The 23835-nt window shown below is 42.5% G+C and overlaps 1 protein-coding gene across 50 annotated transcripts in view; it reads right to left on the minus strand.

Moving 5' to 3' along the window:
* Nucleotides 1-23835, minus strand: part of NUMB (NUMB endocytic adaptor protein) — a 175336-nt gene that overhangs the window by 76653 nt on the left and 74848 nt on the right. For all 50 annotated transcript variants that reach the window (XM_089322316.1, XM_070065238.2, XM_070065207.2 and 47 more), the window contains one exon: nt 4621-4761. In XM_089322316.1, coding sequence (XP_089178442.1) covers nt 4621-4746 — 126 coding nt within the window. In that variant the 5' untranslated portion in view covers nt 4747-4761. The remainder of the gene's footprint in view (nt 1-4620; nt 4762-23835) is intronic.

The raw sequence follows: 23835 nt of genomic DNA on the forward strand, positions 1-23835 counted from the left end.
TGCAGCGGCGGCCATTGGAGGGTGAACCAACGGCAAAGGAAGACCTTTCTCTCTCTGTCTCTCTCTCTCACTGTCCACTCTGCCTGTCAAAAAAAAAAAAAAAAAAAAAAAAAAAGAAATATGGAATTATGGGCCGGCGCCGCGGCTCACTAGGCTAATCCTCCGCCTTGCGGCGCCGGCACACCGGGTTCTAGTCCCGGTTGGGGTGCTGGATTCTGTCCCGGTTGCCCCTCTTCCAGGCCAGCTCTCTGCTGTGGCCAGGGAGTGCAGTGGAGGATGGCCCAGGTGCTTGGGCCCTGCACCCCATGGGAGACCAGGAAAAGCACCTGGCTCCTGGCTCCTGCCATCGGATCAGCGCGGTGCGCCGGCCGCGGCGGCCATTGGAGGGTGAACCAACGGCAAAGGAAGACCTTTCTCTCTGTCTCTCTCTCTCACTGTCCACTCTGCCTGTCAAAAAAAAAAAAAAAAAAAAAAAAAGAAAAGAAATATGGAATTATGGCAGGGATGAATATTGTGGTGCAGTGGAGTAAGCTGTTACTTGAGATGACTGTATCAGAGTACTGGCTGGAGTCATGGCTTCTTCCAGCAAAGGTTCCTGTTAATGGAACTGGGAGTTATGTGATGGTTCAAGCCTTTGGGATCCTGTCACCTACTTGAGCGGCCTGAATCGAGATCCTGGCTTCAGCCTGGCCCAGTCCTGGCTGCTGTGAGCATTTGGAGAGTAAACCAGCAGGTGGAAGATCTCTCTCTCCCCCCTCACCTTCCCTGTCACCCTGCCTTTCACATACTTTCACATAATTAAATGAATCTTTTTTTTTTTTTTTTTTTTTGACAGGCAGAGTTAGACAATGAGAGAGAGAGACCAAGAGAAAGGTCTTCCTTTTCCGTTGGTTTACCCCCCAAATCACCGCTACGGCCGGCGCTCTGCGCTGATCCGAAGCCAGGTGCCAGGTGCTTCCTCCTGGTCTCCCATGCGAGTGCAGGGCCCAAGCACTTGGGCCATCCTCCACTGCCTTCCTGGGCCACAGCAGAGAGCTGGACTGGAAGAGGAGCAACAAGGACAGAATCCAGAGCCCCAACCGGGACTAGAACCCAGGGTGCTGGCGCTGCAGGCGGAGATTAGCCAAGAGAGCCGCGGCGCCAGCCCATAAATAAATGAATCTTAAAAAAAAATTACTGAATAAGAGCTATGCTTTCTGTGATACAGCTAATATGGTCACAAACAAAATAAAAAAGACCTGTTGTTAAAATACTAACTTCTACAATAATGGCAGTCCTTATTGTACAAAGGTGTGGTCTACAAACCAACTGGTAGATCATTTAACAGAGCAAAATGTTGGTCTAGTATGCAAGTTTAACATCCATATGCTCAATTCTCCATCTGATATACCCTATCTACTCTACCTAGTACACCTCCTAGAAACAACTAAGTAAATGCCTTATATTCCCAAACTAACAGGATAAAAAAGCCTTTCCATCTCATTTAACACTGAGTTCAAATAATGAGTTCTGCAGGCAGCCCTAATTTTTATTCCTCCAAATGTGAAAATAATATGACCTTCAGAATCCACCAAACAGATGCTCTATTTTGGCATGCTATATGTTCTACATAATGAGAGATTTAAGATTTCAATTATAAGTCAAAGAATCAGCTTGGATTCCACCAATTAATTAATTAATTTGAAGATTTATTTATTTATTGAAACTCACAGTTAGGGAGAGACAGAGAAAGAGATCTTCCATCTACTGATTCATTCTCTAGATGGCTACCAACACCAAAGTCAGGAGCCAGGACCTTCTTCCAGGTCTCCCACGTGGGTGGCAGGTGCCCAAGCACTTGGGCCATCCCCTGCCACTTTCCCAGGCCATTAGCAGGGAGCTGGATTGGAAGTGGAGCAGCCGGGATACAAACCAGCGGCCATATGAGACGCTGGCATCACAGAAGGAGGCTTTTACCTGCTATGCCACAACACTGGCCCCCACCAATTTATTTAACAACCAAAATTAATACTAGCATTTAAAAATATGTTTGTAGGCAATTACAGGTAGATTCTTTATACATTACTTTAATTGATGAAGCATATTGTTTAAATCATTAGTTCTCAAAATTTTTAGTCTCCAGACTCCACTATATTGAGAATCTCCAATAGTTTGTATGTCAGTTATGGCTGTAAAATACTTAAAATTAAAATTAAGAATTTTATAAAATATTCAATTCATCCAAAAATAAGCCCACTGAGTGTTAATATAAATAATATACTTATATATATTTTTAATTTAATGTTTATGTATTTGAAAGACAAGATGGATAGAGAGAAATCTCCCATCTGCTGGTTTACTCCCCAAATACCCAGAACACCAGGAGCTGGGCCAAACTGAATCCAAGAACCTGGGATTCCATCCCTAACCCTAACCCCACATGGGTGGCGGAGGCCCAGGGTACTTGAGTCATGACATGCTGCCTGCCAGGTTGAGCATTAGCAGAAAGCTGGAATCAGAAGTGAAACTGGGATATGAATCCAGGCACTGTGATACTGCTGGGGTTTCCCCAAGCAGTATCTGGATTGCTGCACCAAATGTCTGCCCTAAAGAATATATTTTTAAGGACAAATAACTGTATTTTCCAAAATAAAAAGTTAGTGAGAAGTGGCATTAATCTTTTTTTTTTAATTATTTTTATTTATTTGACAGATAGAGTCAGATAGTGAGAGAGACAGAGAGAAAGGACTTCCCTCTGCTGGCTCACTCGCCAAATAGCCACCATGGCCAGAGCTAGGCCAATCCAAAGCCAGGAGCCAGGTGTCTCCTCCTGATCTCCCACGAGGGTGCAGGGCCATCCTCCACTGCCTTCCCGGGCCACAGCAGAAAGCTGGACTGGAAGAGGGGCAACCGGGACTAGAACCCGACGCCCATATGGGATGCTGGCACCACAGGCGGAGGATTAACCAAGTGAGCCACGGCGCCGGCCCAGTGGCATTAATCTTAATATTCAGCTTAATAGAAAAAGATTGGATTCTCACATTTGAATCTACATTTCATCTATTGTAATAGAATATTTTGTTAAAGTATATAAAGTTTGGCCTCACAGAGATAATTGGTTGGAAAAGAAGATACTTCAGGACTCCTTGAAAACATTTTAGCAATCTCACTTTGAGAACCTCTAGATTATATCTGGTATAGGTAATATTTCCATTTGCAACACTGGAATTCCTCTTCCATTAATAATATCATCTTTGTTATACTAGCAGATAGAATTACAAGCTTTGAAACCTACTTTAATTAAGCATTATTCTAATATCAATTAAATTTACCAGTATATTTAAACATACAGTAGAGATCAAATAAGCTGCAATTTCATTTGATTACTGTCTAGTAATTGTGGACGTTTCCATAAGCTCTGTTTCTTATTCTCTGCAGTCACTGTTCTGTTGTCCTCTATATCCAATTCCACACCTTGTCTACTCACACTCTTCTACACAACTTCACTTCCTATTCCCTTGAGAACTCTACTGATCTCAAGCCAACACACCACAAACTTAGGCACATTTCTCCCTATTTTCCATCTTTCTGAGGAATCATATTGAAATAAAACCAGTATTCCTTCAGCCTAAAACTAAGCCATTCTAATGCAATACCTTCTATATGGTTAAATGCTACAAGATTAAAGAGAAAATTTCCTTTAACTCTTATGATTCTGAGATTTCTAGAATATATCAGATGTATAATTAAGAAAGTAGATTTCCATTACCCTTGCGCTATCATGTATTAAGCATATCCCACTGAAAATCTTTTGCATCCTGATAATTTGGGATGTTTAGATGTTTTTAAAAAAATATTTATTTATTTGAAAGGCAGAGTAACACAGCGGGGGGGGGGGGGGAGGAGAAGAGGGAGGGAAGTGGGGATAGAGGGAGAGGGACAGAGGAAAGGAGAAAGAGAGAGATCCTCAAGATGTTTTAGGATTAGAATTTTCATAAGAAGTGATCTTCTTGGTACTTATTTCAGGTTACACACCAGAAATCCTTAATTAAATAGTAAAAGAGGGGCCAGTGCTGTGGTGTAGAAAGTTAATTCTCTGCCTGTTGTGCCAGCATCCCATATGGGTAACAGTTCAAGTCCTGGCTGCTCCACTTCCAATCCAGCTCCCTGCTAATGTGCCTGAGAAAGCAGTGGAATATGGCCCAAATGCTTGGGCCCCTGCACCCATGTGGGAGACCCAGAAGATACTCCTGGCTCCAGGCTTCAGCCTGGTCCAGCCCTGGCCGTTGCAGCCATTTGCGGAGTAAACTAGTGGATGGAAAATTCTCCCTTTCTGTTACTCTTTCAAATAAATACATACTTAAAAAAATTGGAAAGGAAAAATCACCAATTACAATTTATTTTTCTTCTATTTTAATTCTAACACTGAAGCATAATATGAAAGGATTAGTTTTTGAAGGGTTCTTTTTATTTTTTAAAGATTTATTTATTTACTTGAAAGTCAAAGAAACAGAGAGAGAGGGAAACAGAGACAAAGATCTGAAGAGAACCCTTGAACTAATGAACTGTCTGAACTAATGAACACATAAAAGGCTGTCAGTTCTTTTCTACACAGAGATTTATAGAAATATTAGCTCTTACCTTAACTGGAAAGCTACATTTTCCAGTACGAACCCCTTCTTCATCCGTCTGCCACTGATGTGGACGACTAGCCTCTGGAACATAAACATCTTTCTTTCTCCTGAAACTTTGTCGCAGTTTATTCATTTTAATTTTTACAATCTGTGGACAGTTAGAAAATATAAAAAATAATTTATTAGTTTTCCATATATTTGAATTCTGGATTACTATATTAATAAAGAGGTAACATCCCAAATGAAGGTTTTTAGCTTAAAGGATAATGAACAATCAGTACACTTTCTCTTACAGTAACACCAAATTTAAACAAATTAACCATTTTATATTTTGAAAAGACAACTACAATACTAGTTCTTATAAAAACCACATTAACCTCTAGTAGGATCTGAAGGAAAGATTATTTTGAGAACTTTCAAGTACTTTAACTGTAATAAACAAATGAGAAATTCTTGCTACTAACGTCTTTGACAAATCCATTCCAACTCTTGAAAATGGAATTGTGTTTTTAAGATGTATTTGTTAATTTGAAAGGCAGACATATATAGGTATGAGAAGGGGTGGGAGGAGACAAAGAGACAGAGAGAGCTTCCATCCACTGGTTCACTCCCCAAATGGCCTCAACGGCAGGAGCTGGGCCAGGCTTCAGGCAGGAGCTCAGAGCTTCCTCTGGGTCTCCAGTGTGTGTACAGAGGCCCAAGCACTTGGGCTATCCTCCGTTGCTTTCCCAGGCACGTTAGCAGGGAGCTGGATTGGAAATGTAGCAAGACAGGACTTGAACCGGCACCGATGTGGAATGCCAGTGCTGCAGGTAGAGGCTTAATCTTCTACATCACAGCACCAGGCCCCAAAATGGAAATTTGTGTGTATAGGTTACAGATTGCTAACACCTTCTGAAAACTTTCATACATACTAGTAAAAACTAATTCTGAAACAATGGAATTTGGGAGACCTTTTTGGTTTACTAGTAAGAAACACTAAGGAAGCCGGTGCCAAGGCTCAATAGGCTAATCCTCCGCCTTGCGGCGCCGGCACACCAGGTTCCTGTCCCTGCACCCGCATGGGAGACCAGGAGAAGCACCTGGCTCCTGCCTTCGGATCAGCGCGGTGCGCCGGCTGCAGCGCACCGGCTGTGGCGGCCATTGGAGGGTGAACCAATGGCCAAAAAGGAAGACCTTTCTCTCTGTCTCTCTCTCTCACTGTCCACTCTGCCTGCCAATAAATAAATAAATACATAAATAAATAAGTTTAAAAAAAAGAAACACTAAGCAATCACTCTTCTCATCCAGCTCTCTGCTATGGCCTGGGATAGCAGAAGATGGCCCAAGTCCTTGGGCCCCTGTATCCACGTGGGAGACCCTGAAGAAGATTCTGGCTCCTGGCTTCAGATCAGCGCAGCTCCGGCCGTTGCAGCCAATTGGGGAATGAACCATCAGATGGAAGACCTCTCTCTCTCTGCCTCTCCTCCCTGTGTAGCTCTTACTTTCAAATAAAAAAAAAATAAAAAAAAAAAATGTTTAGGTCACTAGATTTTCCAGGTTCACTTAGTTGTGAAACTGAAAAAAAAAATTTTCACAATTCTCATTTTCTGTTACTGCTCTGCAAAACTTGACAGCATGACTATAGCTCTCTTTTATATACTTGCTTCTTTCTCGACCCTCACCTTAATACTCTACTCCTTTCATTTATCACCTTTCTCCCCCCCCCCCTTTTTTTTTTTTTGACTTTTTTGAGGGCCTCTGGCACTTTCTCCCACCCACTGAATTGTCTGGCTCAATAAAAACAGTATTGGGGCCGGCGCTGTGGTGTAGTGGGTAAAGATACCGCCTGCAGTGCCGGCATCTTACATGGGCACTGGTCAGGTCCCAGCTGCTTCACTCTTGATCCAGTTCCCTACTAATGTGTCTGAGAAAGCAGTAGGAGACAGTCCAAGTCCTTGGGCTCCTGTACTCACGTGGCAGACCCAGAAAGAACTCCTGGTACCTGGCTTTGGATTAGCCCAGCTCTGACCACACAGCCATTTGGGGAGTGAACCAGCAGACAGATCTCTCTCTGCCTCTCTCTCTCTCTGTAACTCTGCCATTCAAATAAACAAATCATATGTATATAATCTGAGTTCTACGTGCTTTGCTCTACTGTTAATGTTAATAGAAACAAAAAACTTCCTTGCCTTTAGGTAGCTATTTCCCTTTATAAAAGGTTAATTTCTATATAAAATATTGAGTATAATAATAGCACTAATCTGCATGCAGTATGCTCTGGAAGCACAGTACAGTTTTAGGACAGGTTTCCTGTAGGAGATACTGCCTGAGTTAAGTTCTGAAGGAAGGAGAAAACTTATCCACATACAGTGGGGGGTAGGAAAGGAAAGATATTTCTATAGAGGCAAAGCATCAACAAAGGCATGGATTTAGGAAATCAAATGTCAGGTAGTAATGCAATTAGAGGAAGGGTAAAGATGAAGTTGGAGAAGTAGGCATGAATCCAGGTCCAGTAAGGAGTTAGGATTTTATCCCATAGGAAATTAGAAGCCAATTAACAGCAGGTGTCACTGTGCACGAACTCCCCATGCAGGACCTCTCTCCTCAATGAGTTGTAGTGTGAGAGTTAACTGTAAAGCTAGCTCTCAGTTTTGTGTGTGTGTGTGTGTGCACGCGTGCGCAAATTGTTGAAATCTTTACTTAGTATAGAGTTGGTCTTCCGTGTACAAAGTTAACTAAAAATGAATCTTAATGGAGAATGGGAATGAGAAAGGGAAAGAGGAGGGATGGGAGTGTCGGTGGAGGGCTAGTATGGTGGGAAGAATAACCATATTCCTAAAGTTGTATTTATGAAATTTATATTCTTTAAAAATTAGTTAGTTAATTTTTTAAAAAAATATTTTAAGCCATCATTGACATGGCCAGAGTTGCAATTTTGTTATTCTGGGGCAGTATGGAAAACAAATATGAGGGGGGAAAAGATTATAGACAAATTAGAAAGCTTTCTAAATTGTCCAGGTAAACTGGTAAGAACTTGAATTATGACAGTGGTGGTTGTAGGTGGAGAAAAGGGGACTGAAGAAAAGTTTAGAAGGTAAAAGGAGGAGCAGGAAGAATTAAACATGATGTATCTGTGCTCCAGGAAATTATTTTGCTCTAAATGATAAAACTACGCACCAATAATCCGCTTTACTAGTTGCTTCAGGAAATTCTTGTGGACAAATTTATTTGGGCAGTTTGTACATCAGAAAAAACAGCTTTCCTGACAAGATAACAGATTAAAAGCCTTTTTCTTGCTATGCCCACGAATTCTAAATACTATGTCTTACACTTTGCCTAATTCCAACTGGATCCCCACCCCTCAAGGACATGCCTTCAACTGCTTGAGTCAAGATCTCAAAAGTAGGGGCCAATGATGTGGCAAAGTAAGTTTGGCGGCTGCCGGCAGTGCTGACACCCCATATGGATGCTGGTTGGAACCCCGGCTGCTCCACTTCGAATCCAGCTCCCTGCTAATGTGTCTAGAATAGCAGCGGAAGATGGCCCAAGTGCTTGGGCTCCAGTGCCCACATGGGAGACCCAGAAGAGGCTCCTAGCTGCTGGCTTCGGCCTGGCCCAGTCCCAGCCATTGTGGCCAATTTAGGGAGTGAACCAGCAGATGAAAGACCTCTCTCTGTAACTCTGCCTTTTCAAAATAAGTAAATAAATCTTTTAGGAAAAAAGATTTATTTATTTTATTTGAAAGGCAGAGTTATAGAGAGGCAGAGAGAGGTCTTCCATCTGCTAGTTCACTCCCCAAATGGCCGGAACAGCTGGAGCTGAGCCAATCTGAAGCCAGGAGCCAGGAGCTTCTTCTGGGTCTCCCACGTGGATGCAGGGGCCCAAGGACTTGGGCCATCTTCCACTGCTTTCCCAGGCCATATCAGAGAGCTAGATAGGAAATGGAGCAGCCAGGATTTGAACTGGCACCCATACGGGATGCCAGCACTGCAGGAGGCGGCCCAACCCACTACGCCACGATGCAGGTCCCAAATAAATAAATCAAAAAAAAAAAAAAAAAAAAAACTCAAAAAATACTTAGTAATACTCTTTACTAACTTACTTTAATTACAAATACTCTGTCAAAGTCTTGCTACCCCTTGATGCAGTACATTGAATAAATCATTGTTTAATCAACAAGTATTCTCTCTGTGTGGGGAAAGTCAACAGTAGAAACTTATTAGGAAAGATGACAAAGGGAGAAATTAAAATACAACTCCTGAGGCCTTGGCAAACTGGATAGGTGGTAAATGTTACACAAATAAAGATAAACAGGATTAGGAAGGAGGGGGATTAGAAGTGCTGGTGGCAGGATAAAATTTTTAAATAAGAAAGTAACATTTCAGCAAAGAATTGAAGGAGGTAAAAAAGTGAGCCCCATCAGTACAATGAGAAGCTCAGGAAAAGAAAATAATCAATGTAAAGCTCTGAGGGCCCATGCCCATAATGTTGTAGGACACAAAGCAGATTAGTGTGTCCCATGAAAAATGAAGACTAGAGAGTAGTAGATGCCAAGACCAGAGGACATGCATATGACAAAGTCATACAGAACCTGGAGGCCAAAGGCTTTATGTTTTCCGCTGAGAGATATATTGATGCTCCCATGAAAACTGCACTAAGGGAAACGTGTCAGAAACAAACCTTAGGGTTTGCTGTTATTTGAGAGCTTCTTTTTTTTTTCTTTCATTTTTTGTGCGATTTATTTTGGTCAGGTATGAATTCTTTTTTTTCAACTTTTATTTAATAAATATAAATTTCCAAAGTACAACTTTTGGATTATAGTGGCTTTTCCCCCATAACCTCCTTCCCACCTGCAATCATTCCATCTCCCACTCCCTCTCCCATCCCATTCTTCATCAAGATTAATTTTCAATTATCTTTATATACAGAAGATCAACTTAGTATATACTAAGTAAAGATTTCTACGGATTGCACCCACACAGACACACAAAGTATAGAGTATTGTTTGAGTGCTTCTACCTCATCTCCTAATCCTTCCCCACATAAGCCTATAAAAGTGAGGCAGAAATGTTCTGGGTATTATTTCTCTACCTGCTCTAGAAAATGTACTATTCACTAACACAGCATCTACTGACATCAGACTTAGACTATTTAAGTGGGAGAAAGGTGTGTTAGATTCCACCACGTAGGCTGGAATTAAAGACATTAGTCTTCATCCTTATACTTGGTGAATTTAAACTTATTAAACTTAAACTTATTTAAAAGACTGGCAGTTTGGGTTCAAGTTGTAGAGGCTCCTAAATGCCAGACTCAGATATTGGAATTCAGGATTCATGATTTTTTTTTTCTTTTAACAGGCAGAGTTAGACAATGAGAGAGAGACAGACAGAGAGAAAAGTCTTCCTTCCGTTGGTTCATCCCCTAAATGGCCGCTGTGGCCGGCGCACTGCGCCAATCCAAAGCCAAGAGCCAGGTACTTCCTCCTGGTCTCCCATGCGGGTGCAGGGCCCAAGCACTTGGGCCATCCTCCACTGCCTTCCCAGACCACAGCAGAGAGCTGGACTGGAAGAGGAGCAACCGGGACAGAATCCGGCACCCCAACCAGGACTAGAACTTGGGGTGCCGGCGCCACAGGCGGAGGATTAGCCAAGTGAGCCATGGTGCCGGCCAGTTTTTTTTAAACACAATTAAGGATGAAATTTTTACACATCTTGGTTGTTCCACTCTGATCTCATTCACAGCACAACTGTTTCAAAAAGGAGGTCACATCTACAATATCATTCAAAGGATCAGCTCAACTGATCCTTTTTGTGTTAATTAATCATATGCTTGGGAAGAAAAAAATTTCTTAGCCACTGTAATCATATGTGCATGGGGAATTATATCCACACACAAGTGCACACATACACACAGTGATTCACTCTACTCAAAATAAGAACAAAGAAAGATCAAAAAGTAATGAATAGCAAACATTCACTGTGTGAATGGTATTATACGAGAAGTTTCAACGTGAAAGTTTAGAGATTAAGTGACTGCCCTTGACCGTAGGAAGCCTGTATTAATGGTGAGAAACCATCTAATTGCAGCTTTAGTTCCTAATGCTTCCTATGAAACATCATATACAAATAATGGTGACCTAAAACTACAATAAAACATAATTTTTTTTTTTTTTTGACAGGCAGAGTGGACAGTGAGAGAGAGAGAGACAGAGAGAAAGGTCTTCCTTTGCCGTTGGTTCACCCTCCAATGGCCGCCGCGGCCAGCGCGCTGCGGCCGGCGTACCGCGCTGATCCGATGGCAGGAGCCAGGTACTTATCCTGGTCTCCCATGGGGTGCAGGGCCCAAGTACTTGGGCCATCCTCCACTGCACTCCCTGGCCACAGCAGAGAGCTGGCCTGGAAGAGAGGCAACCGGGACAGAATCCGGTGCCCCGACCGGGACTAGAACCCGGTGTGCCGGCGCCGCTAGGCGGAGATTAGCCCAATGAGCCATGGCGCCGGCCCAATAAAACATAATTTCTAAAAGAATTCGCCTGTGTAAAAAAACGACTCAAATGGTAATCAAAGTATCACCTGACTTCTCATACTCCCAAACTAAAGAGGTTAAAGTTTCTTACATAACCATTTCAGTCACATAAAGTATATAAATAACCATGCCTTTAAGCTAACAAAAATTCTCTAATAGAAAATAAACAATTGTTTCATATAGACAAGTTGCAAGCTAGAAATGAACTTGTCTACTAGGAAAAACACAATAAAACTGGAAAGACAAGAATTTAATGGCAAAAAAGTATATATAATTCTTAACAACAGCAGCTCAATCTGGCATACGTAGTCAGCTTAACAGTTTTGAAACTGTTTTTTTTTTAATATTTCTATTTATTTTAAAGATATATCTTATTATTTGAAAGGCAGAGTCAGACAGAGAAGAGACAGAGATCTTCTATCCCCTGGTTCATTTCTCAAATGGCCAAAATGGCTGGGGATGGGCCAAGCTGAAGCCGGGAGCTAAATTTGGGTCTCCCACATGGGTGGCAGAGGCCCAACCACTCTGACCTTCTTCTGCTTTTCTAGGCATATTAGCAGGGAGCTGGATCAGAAGTAGAGCCGCTGAAATTCAAACTGGGGCTTATAGGGGATGCCAGCACTACAGGCAGCGGCTTAACTTGCTATGCCACAACATCAGCCCTTATTTATTTTAAAGATTTATTTATTCATTTGAAAAGCACAGTTAGAGAGAGAGGGAGAGACAGAGCAAGAGAGATGTTTCACCCACCATTTCACTCTTCAGATGGCTACAAATCCAGGTCTGAACAAGGCCAAAGCCTGGAACCAGGAACTCTATCTTAACTCCCATGTGGACAGCAGGGGCCCAAACACTTGGGCCATCTTTTGCTGCTTTCTCAGGCACATCAGCAGGGAGTTGGATCAGGGAGCAGGGGCCGGTGCTGTAGCATAGTGGATAAAGCCACTGCCTGTAGTGCTGGCATCCCATTTGGGTGCTGGTTCGTGTACTGGCTGCTCCACTTCCAATCCAGCCCTCTGCTATGGCCTGGGAGGGCAGTGGAAGATGGCCAAGTCCTTGGGCCCCTGCACTCGAGCAGGAGACCCGGACGAAGCTCCTGGCTCCTGGATTCAGATCGGCCCAGCTCCAACCGCTGAGGCTATCTGAGGAGTAAACCAGCAGATGGAAGACCTCTCTCTACCTCTGCCTCTCTGTAACTCTGCTTTACAAATAAATTAATTAATCTTAAAAAAAAAAAAAAAGTGGAGCAATTGGGACTCAAACTGGCACTTTGACATGGGATGCTGGAGTTACAAGCAGCAGCTCAAACTGCTGTGCCACAACACTGGCCCCAAGACTATTTTTCTATAGTGGTTATTTACACTGGAATGGAGGAATTAGAACCCCAGAGAGATAAAATTTTAAAAAGTATAGTTTAAGGATTCTGGAAACTATACTCAACATATCCCAAGCAAGACATGAGTCTAACAAAAGATTTTCCCCGGATCTATAAAAGTGTGTGAAAGATCATTTACCTGTGGCTGGTATTGTGGTGTAGTGGGTTAAAGCACTGCCTGGAAGGCTGACATCCCATATGCTCTGTTTCTGATGCAGTTCCCTCTTAATGAGCCTGGGAAAAAAACTGGAAGATGGCCCAGACACTTGAGCAACTGCCACCCATGTGGGAGACCCTGATGGAGTTCCAAGCTCCTGGCTTCGGCCTAGCCTAGCCCCAATTGTTGTGGGTATTTAGGAGTGTACCAGTAGATCAAAGATCTCTCTTTCTGTCCCTCTTTGTGTTACTCTGCCTTTCAAATAAACAAAATTAAAAAAAAAAATCTATCTGTGGATTAAAGACAAGACACAAACTGGGAAAAGTTATATACTATATAAATAAATGAAATGTTAGCATCTGAATAGTTACAGAATTTCTAAACATAAATAACAAATCATACATCTGTTAAAATACAGAATTAATAGGAAATGGGCTAAGCGTACAAACAAGTATTTCACAAAGGAAGAGAAATGTCTAATGAGCACAGGGAAAAAATGTTTAACCTCATTAGTGATCAGGAAAATGCAAATCAAAACATCATACACCAGGGACCGGCGCTGTGGCACAGCAGATAAAGCCACCGCTTGCAGAGTCAGTATCCCATATGGGCTGTTCGAGACCCAGCTGCTCCAATTCTCATCCAGCCCTCTGCTGTGACTTGGGAAGGCAATAAAAGATGGCCCCTGCACCCGCGTGAGAGACCTGGAAGAAGCTCCTGGCTCCTGGCTTCAGATCAGCTCAGCTCTAGCCATTCCAGCCATTTGGGGAGTGAACCAGCGGATGGAAGACTCTCTCTCTCTCTCTCTCTCTCTCTCTCTCTGTAACTCTACCTTTCAAATAAATAAATAAATCTTTAAAAAAAAAAAGTATAGTAGCGTCAATAAGTGTAATCATCAAAAATCATACACCATTTTGCATTTATCGGTTTGGCAAATATTACAGAAATCAGACAATAACATATGGAGCAACAGGCACTCTTATAGGAGCATAAAGTGATACTTAGCATCAATCTAGGAAAGTTGGAAAATAACTGAGCATTATCTAGGAAAGCTTAAGATGCATACATGCTTACAACCAGCAAGTCTATTTTTAGGTATATACCCTAGAGAAACTTAGAATAATGTCTGCGTAGCATTACTTACTGTCTGTAAAAGTAAAATAATAAGGAACACCAAAACCGAAATATTCACCAACAGATGAAATATGGAACATTCATGGGGGCTGGCACTGTGAGGTAGTGGACTAAGCCTCCACCTGCAGCACCGGCATTCTATATTGGCAACGGTTAGTACCAGTTGCTCGTCTTCCAATCCAGCTCTATGCTATGGCCTGGGAAAGCAGTAGAAGATGGCCCAGGAACTTGGGTCCCTGCACCCACGTGGGAGACCCAGAAGAAGCACCTGGCTCCTGGCTTCAGATCGGCCCAGCTCCAGCCAATGTGGCCATTTAGGGAGTGAATCAGCGGATGGAAGACCTCTCTCTCTCCCTTCCCTTCCTCCCTTTCTCCCTCTCTTTTTTCTTTTTTCAATTTATTTGACAGGTAGAGTCATAGACAGTGAGAAAGAAAGACACAGAGATAGGTCTTCCTTCTGTTGGTTCATCCACCAAATGGCCGCCACGGCCGGCGCTGTGCCAATCTGAAGCCAGGAGCCAGGTGCTTCTTCCTAGGTACAGGGGCCCAAGCACCTAGGCCATCCTCCACTGCCCTCCCAGGCCACAGCAGAGAGCTGGACTGGAAGAGGAGCAACCGGGACTAGAACCCAGAGCCCATATAGGATGCCGGCGCCGCAGGCTGAGGATTAACCAAGTGAGCCATGGCACCGGGCCCTCTCCATCTCTCTATCTGTAACTACCTCTCAACTAAATACAGTATTTTTTAAAAAAGGATATTAACATATTAGAACACCACACAGCATGGGCCGGCGCCGCGGCTCAATAGGCTAATCCTCCACCTAGCAGTGCTGGCACACCGGGTTCTAGTCCTGGTCAGGGCGCTGGATTCTGTCCCGGTTGCCCCTCTTCCAGGCCAGCTCTCTGCTGTGGCCAGGGAGTGCAGTGGAGGATGGCCCAAGTGCTTGGGCCCTGCACCCGCCTGGGAGACCAGGAGAAGCACCTGGCTCCTGCCTTCAGATCAGCGCAGTGCGCCGGCCGCGGCAGCCATTGGAGGATGAACCAACGGCAAAGGAAGACCTTTCTCTCTGTCTCTCTCTGTCCACTCTGCCTGTAAACAACAACAACAACAACAAAAAAAAACCACACACACACACACACCACACAGCAGTAAAAACGAATGATCTACAGCTATAACCAGCGAGACAGATGAAGCTCCCAAATGTGTTAGGGAAGGGGCACATTTCAGAAGAATACAGTATGTTATGATTCCTTTTTATAAACAGTTAACTACTAAAACGCAAAGAATATTGACCATGTACCAGGCATTGTTCTAAGCACTTTGCAAAACTAAATGGCTCATGAAATCCTCATAACAGCCCTGTAGATTTTATTTTTTATCTACATCTTAGGTGAGGAAACATCAGATACAGAGAAGTAATTTACCCAAAATCACAACTGGTAAAAGTGTTGGGACCTCCTGACACCAGAGTCTGTGCTCTTGCTCTCTGTATTACACTGCCTTTCAAAATACAAAGGAGCTACAGAAAGTTCGTGGAAAATGTAATTAAAAGCCAATGGAAATTTTTCATGCACTTTCTGAAGCTCCCTACCCCCAATACACAATACTAAACAGGGTAACATTTGGGGTTACACAGATGATGTAGTAAACAAAAAAATGATACCAGCCGGCGCCGCGGCTCACTAGGCTAATCCTCCGCCTAGGGGCGCCGGCACACAGGGTTCTAGTCCTGGTTGGGGCGCCGGATTCTGTCCCGGTTGCCCCTTTTCCAGGCCAGCTCACTGCTGTGGCCAGGGGGTGCAGTGGAGGATGGCCCAGGTACTTGGGCCCTGCACCCCATGGGAGACCAGGAGAAGTACCTGGCTCCTGCCATCGGATCAGTGCGGTGCGCCGGCTGCAGCGCGCCGGCCGCGGCGGCCATTGGAGGGTGAACCAACGGCAAAGGAAGACCTTTCTCTCTGTCTCTCTCTCTCACTGTCCACTCTGCCTGTCAAAAAATAAATAAATAAATAAAATAAAATAAAATGATACCAACCAGGAAGGCATCACATTGGGACACCAAACATTCTAGCAATGTTTTAATTCTTAGAGTAGTAGAAACAGAAATTTTCATTTCACTATGCTATACACCTACATATGTTACACATATTCTCTTGAATATATCAACCATTTTATATGTTTAATTAGATGGAAAGCAGTTTAAAATACTTCTGGAACTGAGTATAGAAAGAGAGGTACAGAAATACATACACACAACATAATTATGAAACATCTAGGGGCCAGAACTGTGGAACAGTGGGTTAAAGCCCTGGCCTGAAGTGTAGGCATCCCATATGGGTGCCTGTTCTAGTCCCAGCTGCTTCTCTTCCGATCCAGCTCTCTGTTGTGGCCTGGGATAGCGGTAGAAGATGGCCCAAGTACTTGGGCCTCTGCATCCACGTGGGAGACCTGGAAGAAGCTCCTGGCTCCTGGCTTCGGATTGGCAGAGCTCCAGCTGTTGCAGCCATCTGGGGAGCAAACCAGTGGATGGAAGAACTCTGTCTCTATCTCTCTCTCTGTAACTCTGTCTCTCAAATAAATAAATCTTAAAAAAAAAAAAAAAAAAAAAAAAGAAATATCTACCAAAAAGTAAGAATATGTCAAACAACAGTTATAAAATTCAAGTTTCAGGGCCAGCACTGTGGCACAGAGGGTTAAGCCACCATTTGCAGTGCTGACATCCCATATGGGTACTGGTTCTAGTCTCAGCTGCTCCATTTCTGATCCAGCTCTCTGCAAACGGCCTGGGAAAGCAGTGGAAGACAGCCCAATGCCTGGGCCCCTATAACTACATGGGAGACCTGGAAGAAGCCCCTGACTCCTGGCTTCAGTCTAGCTCAGCCCTGGCCATTGCAATAATTTGGGGAACGAACCAGCAGATGATATCTCTCCTTCTCTAACTCTCAAATAAGTAAATAAATCTTTTTTAAAAACTAAGATTCATTTTTACTAGAAAGAATAAAGTTATTGGGGGCCAGTGCTATGGCATAGCGGGTAAAGGCAATGCCTAGAGTGCTGGCATCCCATAAGGGCGCCAATTCAAGTTCCAACTATTTCGTTTTCATCCTGCTCTCTGCTATGGCCTGGGAAAGTGGTAGATGACCTAAGTCCTTGGGCCCCTGTACCCATGTGGGAGACCTGGAAGAAGCTCCTGGCTCCTGGCTTTGGATCTGCCTAGCTCCAGCCATCACAACCATTTGGAGAGTGACTCTCTCTCTCCCTCCCTCCCTCCCTCCCTCTCTCTCTCTAACTCTGCCTCTCAAACAAATAAATCTTAATAAATAAATAAAAAGACCAAGTAATCAAGATGCTTCTGTAATGTTTACAACATTAATTCCAAATATAACAATGCATAATCTAAATTTTAGAACTATGGACATCATTGTAAATATCTGGAAAAAAAATTAGTGCACACAAATTACCTTAAATTAGCTAGACTTCCTTTTTCAGGAGACTCTAATTTTATGCAGGTGTTAAATTCCAAAGGTGGCCGCGCCACGGCTCAATAGGCTAATCCTCCGCCTTGCGGCACCGGCACACTGGGTTCTAGTCCCGGTCGGGGCGCCGGATTCTGTCCTAGTTGCCCCTCTTCTAGGCCAGCTCTCTGCTATGGCCCAGGAGTGCAGTGAAGGATGGCCCAAGTGCTTGGGCCCTGCACCCCATGGGAGACCAGGAGAAGCACCTGGCTCCTGCCTTCAGATCAGCGCGGTGGGCCAGCGGCGGCGGCCATTGGAGGGTGAACCAATGGCCAAAAAGGAAGACCTTTCTCTCTGTTTCTCTCTCACTGTCCACTCTGCCTGTCAAAAAAATAAATAAATAAATAAATAAATAAAATAAAAAATTCCAAAGGTAAAAGGAAAAACCATATAAATCCAAAAATTACCTTGAGAGTATTGTAAATCATCCATAAAATACAACACTACACTATCTTACAGTAAATCCCATGCAGCCAGGGTTTTTTTTTCTAGGATGAAACAGTTTGCTATTTTCAAATGAACACAGCTGAAGTAGCTCATTCAGGGGCAATGTTACAAGAAAAATATCTACCACAAGAACCATACAACATGCTCACACTGTGGGAAACACAAAAACACTGTACAGCAGAAGCTCACTGAGTAGGACTGTTGACGGAATCACCTAAGTATTTAAACCGATTTTAACTCTCACTGTTGTTTTACCACTCTCTAAACAAACATGGTTAACGTGAAATTACACAATTTCATTGTATGTTCAGTCATGCTTCTACTCCAGAATTTCATGAGAAAGTTACAAAAAAAGAAAACATACACCTCTCTGGCCAAAAAAAGTTGTTCACTCACTAAAATCAAAGCTAAAATACACCAAGTTAAATCATCAAAACATTTATGTAGAGTATTTTAAATAAGCATAAAGTATTTTATTTTTGAGTTTTCTTTCTCTGATTTCAACTATTTCTCAAGAGGTAGGAAACTTGCTTTCTATACATACAGTGAAGGAAAACAAATCCGTTTATTTTATCAAATTAAAAAGTGGGAAAAAATGTAAAGAATCCTAGCCTCTCAGCATGGCCAGAGGACCCTACCAAATCAATGAATCCTAGGAATTCTGAATTAGATATTGATCTAATTGACCTAATTTGCCTAAAAATAAGTCATTTAAAAAATTTATTTAATAAGTACAAGTTTCATACATACAACTTTAGGAAATAATGATTCTTCCCATCATACACGCCCTCCCTTCATTCGCAGGCATATTAGCTGGAGCTGGTTGGGAGAAGAGCAGACAAGACTCGAACTGGTACCCAAGTGGGATGCTGGCATTGCAGGTGGCAGCTTTACCCATTACGCCACAACACTGGCCCCAGAAGCGTCTTTTTAAAGCCATCTTTTTTGAGAGCATTTTCTTGCACTTATAAAACCAATGCTATCTTTTAGTTGGTCACTTGCCTTTCAACTGAGAGTTGGAGAAATGAATTTCCGATTTGGCGAAACCTCACTTTTTAAAGCATGTTAAGACTCACATATGCCCATCACATGGAATCCCACAACACACATATATACAGACTGACCTCATCAGGATATTATTTCAAGAATTAAATCTTACAGAAAAAAAATGATTTTGTTGTAATATAGCGAAGACTGATTTAGCAAGGAACATCTTGATGAAAAAGGGCAGAACTGCTAAGAATGCTATCCTACTTTTTACACTGACTTTCCTCCTCTAAGCATCTGTCAAGTGTGGGATGAGAAAAAGGTGCTGGAATCTGAAAAGACAGACTAGAATAAAAATATATTTGGCTGAGAGTGGCAGGGAGGAGGAGTAGAAGGGAGGGCAGAACAAGGGGAAATGCCACTGGAAAAATTAAAGAAACAAATAAGCTGCAAAACCAGCTCTACTCCCCTTTGACAAATTCATCTCTTCAATTCTGTTTTTCTTTTAAAGATTTATTTATCAGGGCCAGTGCTGTGGCTTGGCAGGTAAAGCCACTGCCTGCAGTGCCGGCAACCCATATGGGCGTTGGTTCGAGTTCTGGCTGCTCCACTTCCCATCCAGCTCTCTGCTATGGCCTGGGAAAGCAGCAGAAGATGGCCCGAGTCCTTGGGCCCCTGCACCCACATGGGAGACCCAGAGGAAGCTCCTGGCTCCTGGCTTCAGATCGGCGCAGCTCCAGTCATTGCAGCCAACTGGCGAGTGAACCAGCAGATGGAAGACCTCTCTGTCTCTGCCTCTGCCTCTCTGTAACTCTGCCTTTCAAATAAATAAATAAATCTTTTTTTAAAAAATATTTATTTATTTAATTATTTGAAAGCCAGAACAACAGAAAGAAAGGCATAGACAGAGATCTTCTATCTTATCTGCTGGTTCACTCCCCAAATGCCTGCAACAGCCAGGAGCCCACAACTCCACCTCTCCCAAATGGGTGGCAGGGGTCTGAGCAACTGAGCCACCTACTGCTACTTCTCATGATGCATTAGCAAGAAGCTGGATCAAAAGCGGAGTACTCAGGACTCAAACACACACTCAGATATGGATGCAAGTGTTACAAGCAACTTTTTACCCAACTATGACCCAACACCTGTGCTGTCATCTTAAATGCTATATCATTGAAAAGGCCTTCTTTTTTCCATTTTCTAAATACAATCCTCAATAATTCTTTATTAAACTACTGTTTACATTTCCTTCATAGTGCTTTGCATTTTGTAATTACCTTTTTAGTTTCATTGATCCAATTCTTCCTTGAACATCAGCAAATTTTTTAACTTGTTAAGGTAGGAAGCATTGGTTTCTGATTTTTTTATCCAAGGTAATCCTAACTTACGTTAAGTATTAACCTCCTCTTATGAACAAGCTAAATCGATTGCTATTATAAATGTCACAACCTATGCCGTGATTCAATACACATACACACTTTCTTTAATTGTTAATAAAATGACACTCTGTGTCCAGGTGATTACAACAGAAATTTTTAAACTTTATATGTATACAATAATGAAATATTCCATCCCCAAACTCATAAGCTACTTTAATATGTGTAGTTCAAATGCTTACATTTGAAAATTAAGACCAATAATTGATGAGTTAGGCATCTATCTTAACAAATTATAAAAAGAAAAATCATAGGAAGTGGAAGATAATATCATTTTCCAAATACATATTAGGGTAGATTACTTAACCAACATTCTCACTGAAAACAATGAAATGTGGTGGATAAAATTTTATGTCAAAGAAATCTTACAAGAATTTAAGGACTGACAAAATAGTGAAGGAGGGAACAAGCTTTTGATGCAGTGTTTAAGATGCTGCCTAGAATGCCTGCATCCCATATCAGAGTGCCTAAGCACAAGTCCCAGCTCTGCTTCTGATCCAGGTACCTGCACCCAGCAGGTGGATAATCCTTCTCTCTCTCTGTCTCTCCTACCCTCTTTCAGATTAATTAATTAAAATAATTATGGGTTGGCAATTTTTTTGTATTTTTTAAAGATTTATTTTATTTATTTGAAAGGCAGAGCTACAGAGAGAGGGGAAGACAGAGAGATCTTCCATCTGCTGGTTCACTCCCCAAATGGTCACAATGGCCAGAGATGGGCCAGAAAGGAGATTCTTCCGGGTCTCCCACGTGTGTACAGAGGCACAAGGACTTGAGCCATCTTCTGTTGCTTTTCCCAGGCACATTAGCAAGGAGCTGGATCAGAAGTAGAGTATTTGGGACTTGAACTGGCACCCATATGCAATGCTAATATTGCAGATGGTGGTGGCTTTATCCATTACACCGCAACGCCGGCCCCTTTTGTATTGTTTAAGCCCTCAGAAGAAATAATTCCACTCTCTTCTGGTTTCTGTAGTTCTTACTGATATATTAACTATCTAATAGTTGTTCTTTGAGTGGATTTTTTTAGCCTATCGTTGCTTTTAAACTCTTCTCTTAGTTTCTGTTTTTGAAGTTTCAGATTCTTTGTCTGAGTGTAGTTTCTTTTCATTTATTGTATGTGGGATTTTGACTATGACCTGCTTATTCTCCCTGGAAAAATATTTTTGGGTATTCTTTGTTTTTTGTTTTTTTTTTTTTTCCAGGTGCTCCAAAATATAGAGTTTGTTGACACCTTAAAATAAATTCATCACTTGAGGCATTTTGGACCAACAGAGTGAATTTGAGCTGCATATATATCTATGGGCCTGCTTATATTTATGGCCTCTTAGGAGTCTTTATTCTGTTCTCCACTAGGAAAACAATTTTCCTAGTTGCAATCTGGGTGAGGTGTAGGGATGGTGTAAAGTGGGTGTACTTCTGGTTCATGACTTTCCAAAGGAAGAAACCTTTGTGGATTCATGTGGAAAGGGTCTCCCATTAGATTTTTTTCATGCTGGGTGGACCCTGAACTTTTTAAATAAAATCTTCCTATTGAAAAACAGACTGATAGGGGCTTGCGCTGTGGCTCACTTGGTTAATCCTCTGCCTGCGTTGCCAGCATCCCATGTGGGTGCCGGTTCTAGTCCCGGCTGTTGTTCTTCCAATCCAGTTCTCTGCTGTGGTCTGGGAAAGCAGTGGAGGATGGGCCAAGAGCTTGGGCCCTGCACCTGTGTGGGAGACCTGGAAGAAGCTGCTGGCTCCTGGCTTCGGATCAGCGCAGCTCCAGTCCATTTTGCGGCCATCTGGGGAGTGAACCAATGGAAGGAAGACCTTTCTTTCTGTCTCTGTCTCTCCCTCTGACTGTCTGTAACTCTGTCAAATCAATAAATAAAATCTAAAAAAAAAAGAAAGAAAGAAAGAAAGAAAGAAAGAAAGAAAGAAAGAAAGAAAGAAAGAAAGAAAGAAAGAAAGAAAAACAGACTGATAGGGGTTGGCACTGTGACATGGTGAGCTAAGCCTCTCCCTGTGGTGCCTGCATTCCATATGGGCACCAGTTCGAATCCTGGCTGCTCTACTTCCAATCCCGCTCTCTGCTATGGCCTGGGAAAGCAGTACAAGATGGCCCAAGTCCTTGGGCCCCTGCACCAGCTTGGGGAACCTAGAAGAAGCTCCTGGCTCCTGGCTCCTGGCATCAAATTGGCTCAGCTCCAGCCCTTGTGGCCACTTGGGGAGTGAACCAGTGGATGGAAGACCTTTCTGTCTCTTCTTCTAACTCTGCCTCTCAAATAAACACATCTTTAAAATAAATAAGAAAAGTGGACTGACATACATACATGTACATGTGCAAACATACACAGATTCCTTCCATCCTCTGGTTCACTCCTCAAATGGCCACAATGGCCAGAGATGGGCCAGGTGAAAGCCAGGACCCCAGAAATTGCTCCAGGACTCCCAAATGGGTGACAGAGATCCAGGTACTTGTGCTATCTTCCTCTGCTTCCCCAGGCATGATAGCAGGGAGATGGATCACAGGCAGAACAGTTGGACTTGAACTGGCACACTTATGTGGGGTGCCAGTGTCACAAGTATTGACTTATTATACTGTGCCACAATGCCAGCCCTGGTCCTGAACTCTTAATTCTTTTCTTTCTTTTTTTTTTTTTTTTTAAAGATTTACTTATTTTATTTGAAAGTCAGAGTACATAGAGAAGGAGAGGCAGAGAGGCAGAGAGACAGAGAGACAGAGAGAGAGAGAGAGAGATCTTCCATCCACTGATTCACTCCCCAATTGGCCTCCATGGTCGGAGCTGTGCTGATCAGCTATACCACGGCGCCGGCCCTGCCAACATTTTATAGAACACATAATGTTTCAGCTCTTGGTAATTACCTATCAACATTGCCAAAATACCACCTCCTTAAAAGCCATATGAAAATGCAGTCATTTGTTCTAAATTGCACTCTGAAGAGAAAACAGACAAAACATTTTAACGTAACAGTCCCATAAGGTTCAAAGAGTATCTACAGTAGGCCCATGTGTAGTTCTTATATATGGAAGACCCTTATACATGTGAGACCTATAAGCAGTTCTGTTTTACTTCACAATAGATCTGAACTTAATCAAAGGAGTGATCTTTAGCTCTAACTCAAGTTTAGTTTTGGTTTATGCAAGTTTTGTGATACTCCGCATTGTTGGTTACACTTTGCTTTATCCAAATTTTCTAACAGAAAATTAGAAATAATGACCATTTGCTTTCTCTATTGCTAGGAGACGATAATATAACAGTTGACATATATGCTTACTATGTGCCAGGCACCAATATTAATGCTTTGTACACATTTAATCTTTACAACCTTATCAAACAGATAATATTACCATCATCATTTTACTGATAGGAAAACTGAGGTGTGGAAAAGTTAAGTAATTTTTCCAATGTCACACAAGTGGAGAAGCTTAGGGATTCATACCCAAGTAGTTTGTCTCAAGAATTCAGAACATTAATTACTATATTGTATTGCTTTTTACAATATATGAAAGATAAATTACTTTCAAGGATAAAAATAAGCTGTTAAAGTTATTATTAAGAATTATACATGGGTGCCAGCGCTGTGGCATAGTGGGTAAAGCCACCACCTGCAGTGCTGGCATTCCATATGAGGGCCAGTTCAAGATCCGGCTGCTCCA

This window comes from Oryctolagus cuniculus, chromosome 20 (assembly GCF_051225735.1).
Source record: "Oryctolagus cuniculus isolate XC-2025 breed Fujian yellow rabbit chromosome 20, ASM5122573v1, whole genome shotgun sequence".
Classification (NCBI taxonomy): Eukaryota; Metazoa; Chordata; class Mammalia; order Lagomorpha; family Leporidae; genus Oryctolagus; species Oryctolagus cuniculus.